Here is a 7,678-nt window from a genome sequence, read left to right as displayed (position 1 = left end):
CAGATGGGTCCTTAAAGGTCATAGAACCCCAAAACCATAGAAAGTTTGGGTCAGATGGGTCCTTAAAGGTCACAGAACCCTAAAAACCTTAGAAAGTTTGGGTCAGATGGGTCCTTAAAGGTCACAGAACCCCAAAACCTTACAAAGTTTGGGTCAGATGGGTACTTAAAGGTCACAGAACCCCAAAACCTTAGAAAGTTTGGGCCAGATGGGTCCTTAAAGGTCACAGAACCCCAAAACCATAGAAAGTTGGGGTTGGATGGGTCCTTAAAGGTCACAGAACCCCAGAACCATAGAAAGTTTGGGTCAGATGGGTCCTTAAAGGTCACAGAACCCCAAAACCTCAGGAAGTTTGGGTGAGATGGGTCCTCAAAGGTCACGAAACCCCAAAACCATAGAAAGTTTGGGTCGGATGGGTCTTTAAAGATCATAAAACCACAGGATCACAGCACGGTTGGGTTGGAAGGGACCCAGAGCCCCCCGAGCCCCACCCCTGCCATGGCTGGGTGCCCCCCACCAGCTCAGGGCCCCATCCACGGCCTCGGGCACCTCCAGGGATGGGGCACCCACAGCTCCGGGCAGCAGCTCCGGGGCCTTATTCCCCTCTGAGCAAAGCATTTCCTCCTCACATCTCATCCGAATCAAGCAAATCGAGCCACGTGCCCGAGGCAAAAGCAAAGAAAGACCCCGATGCGCCCAGGCACCGCGCCGGGCCCGTACCTGCTCCTGGAGCTCCGCTAACCGCTGAGCTCGCTCCTCCTCGGAGTCGTCGGAGGAGCTGTCGCTGTCGGAGGAGCTGTCGCTGCTGCTGTCGCTGGACGAGGGGGGAACCACCTTGGTCGGAGGTGGCACCACCACCGGAGAAGAGGCCGGAATCACCGGCTCCTCCGGTTCGTCCGGCATCTTAGCGAAGCGCATCTCAAACACGTCCTGAAAGAGAGATGGAAAAGGATGCGGGGGATGGCGGAGCGCGCTCGCCGTCTCCATCCGAGCACCCAACGCTGTCGGCTGCAGCCCGGATCGGGTCCTCCGAGCCTTGAACCCCTTTGGGGCTTCGGTTCGATCGAGGGGGGGAAAAGCTGAGAGGTAAGAAAGGTGAAGAGCCACCGAAAAGCCGCCGCGCTCGGTGGTAACGTGGGGGGCAGGAGCTGGGTTTTCGGTCCCTCCACGGCACCCCAAGGCTGGCAAAGCGCTTCCATCAGCCCCGCAGCCAGCGGCACCGAGCCGCCTCCTCTTCACCATCACCCCACAAACGTGAAAGTCCTTGCTCTCCTGATGAGCTCTCGCTTTCATCCAAGCCTCAGAGCGAGACAAGGGGTGAAAGGGTGATGGTGGCACGGCTGGGATGAAGGCTGCGCTGCTATCACCACGCTCCGCTGGCGGCGTTGCGGGCAGAGCGATGCCCCTGGCAGCTCTGGGTCCTGCATGGAGGAAGCGTGTGCATGCCCACATTTTGCTTTTCCTCTGTTTCCTGGGACGGGAATGAGCGCTGCTTGCAGAGAAACCACCGCTTTGGGCAGCTCCAGGAGAGCTGGACATGGGCTCAAGCCGCTGCTTCTACCCGCCTCCAAGCTCTGCGCTGCCCCCCAAGGAAGGACCGGGGTGGGGGATGCAGATTCTGAAGCCCAGGCCATCATCGCCATCCATCCCTGCATCTATTTATACGCCCCGTGCGTGCAGCTCTGATCCGGAACCCAGAGCACGAGGTGCGTGGCTCGCTCCTACCACCCTACAGACTGCAACTACCAGCCCCCAGCTCCGAGATCCTGCTCGCACCACGCCTGCACAAGAGCCCGGCGACGCTGCCAGCGGGCGATGCGCTTCCAGCAGCATCCCTCCCCCTGCAGCCCCCACCTTGGGGAGCAGCCTTCAGCGCCCCGAAAGCTCCCGGTGCATCGGGTCGGGCTCATCCTTGAGGTCAGCAGGGGGGTCCTGGGGGGCTCCAGCGCTTCCCCGAGCCGCCCCTGAGCTCTCCCCGTGTCTGAGCATGGGCAGGGCGCTGCTAGGCAGCATTTCCCCAGCGCTGCTGCTCCTCTCTTGCGGAGCTGTAACATTGCTTCGCTGCTTCCACCTGCTGGCAGAAATGCCACCTTCTCTTCCAAGCTCCGGGCACTGAAGGTTGGGAAGGGAAGGGAAGGAGCCGGCTGGCGCTGCTGCTGGCTTCGCTCCCTGTGCCGCGCGCTGACTCACTGCGCTTAATGAGTGTTTACGAGCTCATTCTCGTTTCCCACCAACCAGAAAATCCAGTGCTTGTGCACCGCCGGCAGCCAACGCTCCAACGCCGCACGGAGACCATCTCCGAGTCCTCTGGGTCAGAAAGAAAACCTTCCCAGATGCCGGTGCCTGTGCAGCTTTGGGGTCGGCCCTTATAAAAGCAGACTGGAAACCCATTGAAGTCTACAGCAACCAATTCAGAAGCACGCGGGTGATGACGAGCCCCCAGCGCTGCAAATATCCTCGTTGGGCCACGTGCGTTCGCCAGGAACGGGCGGAAGATAAAGCCTAACGAAGCAGCAGACAACGAACTAATTAAGGGATCCTTCCTGCCCTCGCTTGCACCGACACCAAACCGGGTTAAGGCACAACCCGCAGCCAGCGGCACCACCGTGAGCTCCTGAGAACACCACCAATTCCTCTAAACTCACCCTCGGGCAGCAAAACGGCACCGGGTGGCTTTGCAGGGGTTTACTTGGGGGGGGCCGATGCGGAGCCAGGATTTGGGACGGGTGAAGAATGGGGCAGCGCGTGAAGCAGGGCCTGGCGCTGCCCTGGTTGGTGGGAACTCACTGAGCCGTGCCCGGTGCTGAGACCTCAGCCCGGCTCCAGGCCTGAGCCGCGCTCTGTGAAGCCGCTCACGTCTGCATCTCGTTCCAGCTCGGCTTTTCCACTCGGTTTCGGCTGAAATCGGTTTCGGCGCGGCCCCGCGAGCGGCCGTGACCAGGATGCTCCAACAGGAGGAACGTAGCAAGCAGCTTCACCCGCGGGCGAGGCTTTCCCCATCGGATGGGCTGAGATCTTGAATCACAGATCTTGAGTCAGCTCTTTATTTTCATTTCAATTTACTAATAAGTTTTCTGGCATTGGTACAAACACGTCTTCGATATCTGAAACTATAAGCGTCTGAGGTTGAGAGAGACCTTCCTGAAGACTGTAGAAATGGATGGTGCTGTCGGATGTCATGAAGCCTATTTTTGTTCCAGCGTTCCCAGGAAGCAAGTCAAGATTGTCTACCAAGGTCTTGCAGACTGTATTCAAGTATCCCGCCTCGATTGCATTCTGAGAGACACCAAACACAAAGAGGTACACGGGTGGCTGAGGTGGACGTAGCACGCATTCAGATGGAGCCGTAAATTCAATAGTAGGGTTCTGGATTTCAGGTCTTTGATGAGGTTATCCATAAACTCTCGTCACAGGATTATACGTGAGTTCTTCAGGAACATCATTCACTCTGTAGCACAGATTGCATTTCCATCTCCTTTGGTCTAGAAAGCTTGACAAAAGGATTAATGTATGTCCGGCAGGAACGACATCTCACAATAGTACTCGAAGTAACCACGGGCAGTTGTGATAAGTCTTTGAAGGGACGAAGCAGGAGCCCCAAAGGAAGTTTGGCTTTATTTGATAAGGCCTGAGTTTGAGGAATGTTAGACCCATCCCAGGCTGCTTGGGAATGCTCCCAGATGCCACGGGAAGGGGCTGGGAGGTTCCGCTCCGGAGCGAGAGAAGCCAGAGGGTGAGCGTTTATCTCCAATTAAACCAGCCCAGACCTGACCCGTCGTTTACAAAAGCATCGTGAGATGCTGTCAGGCCCCTGAATCATAGAATCCTAGAATCCTAGAATGGCTTGGGTTGAAGAGGACCTCCAAGAGCATCGAGTCTCAACCCCCCTGCCAAGTGCAGGGTCGCCAACCACCAGACCAGGCTGCCCAGAGCCACGTCCAGCCTGGCCTTGAATGCCTCCAGGGATGGGGCATCCACAACCTCCCTGGGCAACCTGTTCCAGTGCCTCACCACCCTCTGTGTGAAAAGCTTCCTCCTGATATCTAACCTAAATCTCTCCTGTCTCAGCTTAAAACCATTCCCCCTTGTCCTATCGCTATCCACCCTCACAAACGATCGATCCCCCTCCTGTTGATACGCTCCCTTCAAGTATTGGAAGGCCACAGTGAGGTCTCCCCGGAGCCTTCTCTTCTCCAAGCTAAACAAGCCCAGTTCCCTCAACCTTTCCTCATAGGAGAGGTGCTCCAGCCTCTGCTCATCTTGCTCGCCCTCCTCTGCACTCATTCCAAGAGCTCCACGTCCTTCTTGTGCTGGGGGCCCCAGGCCTGGACACAGTGCTGCAGATGGGGCCTCACGAGAGCCGAGTAGAGGGGGACCACCACCACCCTGTCCCTGCTGCCCACTCCTCTTTTCATGCAGCCCAGAACATCGTTGGCCCTGCGGGCTGCCAGTGCACGCTGCTGCCTCATGTCCAGCTTCTCGTCCACCAGGACCCCCAAGTCCCTCTCCGCAGGGCTGCTTTCAAGGACTTCTTCCCCCAGGTTGTATCAATACCTGGGATTGCCCCGGCCCAAGCGCGGCACCCTGCGCTTGGCCTTGTTGAACCTCATTAGGTTCTCGTGGGCCCACTTGTCCAGCCTGTCCAGGTCCCTCTGGATGAACTCTGGGAATGGATGCTCTCGCTGCTGAAACAAGGACACGCGCGCCCCATTTGCTGCTGGGTCGCTTCCTCAAAGCTGCCCTGGCCACGAAGACACGGCCCGAAGCGTGACAGCACCGTGGCTCGAGAACTGGAAGCACGGAGCTGGGGAAGCCCCAAGTATTTCCCAGGGGCAGCTGTCCAAGCACTCAGCTCAAATGCACGGAGGCAGGAGAGGCCCCGAGCTCCCCCGAGAAGAGCCCTGCTAAGAGCCGCGCTCAACCCGGGTGGTTTACTGCAGGTCTCATCAGGTGAATCATTAATTACAGACAATTCTCGTGCTGGAGGAACAAGGAGAGGGCAGAAAAAAGGGTCAGCATGAACCAGCACCAAGGGGGTGGCACGATCCCTGCGCTCTGCCCAGGCGTCCTGGGGAGGAAAGGGTCGCTCCAGAGCTTCGTGTTTTCTATTCCCAAGCAACACGAAGACAAATCAGTGACAGAAAGATGCTACGAGACCAAACTGGGCCGACCCAGCTGGCTCCTGAGGCTTCCACAAGAGGAACTGTCGTTTTCTTACCGCCCTCCACCCATTTGGTGTCACATCCAGCCATCGTGCTGGACTAAGGAGCAGAGGAAGGAGATAAGGCAGCTCCCTACCTGCAGCTTCCGCGCCATGGCCACCACCTCGTGGTCGGCGGGGTTGTACTTGTAGCAGTTGGAAAACATCAGGCGCACGTCGGCGGCGAATTCCTGAGCATCTCTGTACTCCCGGTTCTCCAGCTTGGACTAGAAAGGAAGGGAGAAAAAAAAAAGCTTTCTGCTACAAACAGCATGAGAGTGAGAACGCGGTAAGAACGTGAGTGCAAGGATCCAAGGAAGGGAGCGAGCAACGCAGCGGGACTGGCAAGGCTGTAAGCCCTACCAAGTTTCTCCCTGGAACAAAATGCACCGGGTTTGCAATGAATGGAGCAGACTGCAGGCATCTCTGCTGGGAATTCGGGGCGTGCTGAGGACCACGTGCTCCTCAGGGCACTTTTGGGGCAAGCCAGGGTCGCTCACCGACCCCCTGAGGGGAGTCAGGCTGAAGAGAGCCACGATATTTATTAGCAAAACCCATCAGGGTTGGCTTTGTCCCTCAGAGGAAGACTCCTTTGTGTTCAAGGGGCATTAAAACGAAGCTCTGTTAAGACAGGGGACGTCAGGACAGCAAGGTCCCCCTGCTCGTGCTCCCAGCAGGAGCAGCATCCGCTGCTGCAGAGTTTTTGGGGCCGGGGCCGTGGGCTGAGCTGCAGAGCGTGAAGATCCCGTTGAGCAAGGCCTGCACCAGCTGCTGGAGCCTTTCCTGCCTCTGCTGCTCCTCCGGCAGCACCGAGGGAAAGAGGAACGGGTTCCTGAGCCCGATGGTGCTGCAGGGGGATGAGCTGAAGCCCTGCACACAACCGGGTACTGCGGTGAGGGGTGGGAGGGAGGACTGGGTCCTCCCCTTACAAAACCAGCCCCAAGCAGCGTGAAGGGGGACTCAGGCCCGAGCCAAACTGCTCGCAGAGCACGGAGCCGAGGAGGGAAAGGCTTCCACGTGTCTCGTGAATGCTTCAGGAGGAAGCACGGCTCGCTCTGCAGCTGCGTGTTTAGAACCAGCGACCGCAGCCCTCGGGGCAGCGCAAACCACATCTGCTCAGCAGCAGATGGGCCCACGTGGGCAGGCAACTCCAGAAGCACGGGCCTTCATTTCAGGGGAGGGAAAACGCTCCGAGCCTGCTCCCCTTATTCCTGTGATTGACGCTCTCTGAGGCCACCTCCTGGGCTGAGAGCAGACGGCGTACATTTAGACAGCCAGGGAAATTTTCTATAAAAAAAAAAAACCAGACGAGCGTTTCCTAAGAGCCCTTCTGGAAGGATGAGGGGTTGCTGGGTTTTATTTTTGTTTTTTTTGTTTGTTTTTTTTTCCCAAATGTCAGCGCAGCAACGACAGGCAAACAAGAGAGACCGAGCGCACGGGAACCCCGAGGTCCAAGCAGCCTGGCAGACACCCGAAATCACCTCGAGGGAAAACACATCCTTCCCCGTGCAACCCACACCTCCCCCGACCCAACCCTGCACCACCCCGCTTACTTTGATTGTGCTCAGATCCATGGGATGCTTGATGATATCGCAGTAATCGTGCAGCCCCAGCGCTTCCACGTCCACGGGTTTGTAGAAGGGCCAGGCGTAGGCCGCGTGCTTCTTGGCGAACATCTCCTTGATGATGCCGCTGCAGTACTTGAGCTGCTCCGACACTTTGCTGCTCTTTTCCACCACGTGCTGCTGGGAATCCGGCACGTCCTTCTTCGGGGGCTTCACCGGGCGGCTGCTTTCCCTCCGTGGACCCAGCTTGGTGGACTTGGGCTCGGCGGGCAGCGAGGACGATTCGTGGATCGGGTCGATGGTCGTCGGCGTGGTGGTGTCTGCTTTCCTCTTCACTCCTTTTTTCGTCTGCGATCAAGCCAAGAAATCGCCGTTACCGAAACCCGGGACGCCGGCTTCCACCGCGCCGCGCTCCCCGTGGCGTGACTTGGGTTTGCCACCATTGATGACTCAAGCTACGGGCTGGGAGCTGCACATTTCTACGTATACTTAAGGAGCTCTGCAGAAAACCACACGGATTCGCTCTGTTGTGCCAAGAAAGGTCAAGAGCGTGACTCACTTCGACAAGGCGAGGTTTATTCCTGAGTCACGCAGGACTGGGTTTCAAGGGGATGAGCTCCAAGCAAAGCTGGGCAGAATCCACCCTGTCTGACTTAACTGTGCCTGAGAGGGGCCACCATAGGAGCCTCTTCTACTCAGTAGAGAGGAGGGAGCATTTTCTAAATCGGAATTATAGAATGGGCTGGGTAGGAAGGGGAGTTAAAGATCACAGAACCATGGAATGGTTGGTTTGAAAAGGTAAAGATCATGGAACCATGGAATGAGTTGGGTTGGTTGAGTCCTTAAAGATCATGGAATGGTCGGGTTGGAAGGGACCTTAAAGATCATGGAACCATGGGTTGGGTTGGGTTGG

General features: G+C 57.3%; 1 protein-coding gene across 1 annotated transcript in view; it reads right to left on the bottom strand.

The window, feature by feature from the left end:
* BRD4 (bromodomain containing 4) overlaps positions 1 to 7,678 on the bottom strand; it is an 88,769-nt gene that overhangs the window by 24,222 nt on the left and 56,869 nt on the right. The window contains exons 7-9 of the mRNA XM_021382727.1: positions 6,754 to 7,113; positions 5,299 to 5,427; positions 721 to 930 (exon numbers count right to left, since the gene is read on the bottom strand). Coding sequence (XP_021238402.1) covers positions 721 to 930; positions 5,299 to 5,427; positions 6,754 to 7,113 — 699 coding nt within the window. The remainder of the gene's footprint in view (positions 1 to 720; positions 931 to 5,298; positions 5,428 to 6,753; positions 7,114 to 7,678) is intronic.

This window comes from Numida meleagris, unplaced genomic scaffold, assembly GCF_002078875.1.
Source record: "Numida meleagris isolate 19003 breed g44 Domestic line unplaced genomic scaffold, NumMel1.0 unplaced_Scaffold283, whole genome shotgun sequence".
Taxonomy (NCBI): domain Eukaryota; kingdom Metazoa; phylum Chordata; class Aves; order Galliformes; family Numididae; genus Numida; species Numida meleagris.
The sequence above is the reverse complement of the archived record's forward strand: the minus strand, read 5'-3'. Positions and strand labels throughout refer to the sequence as shown.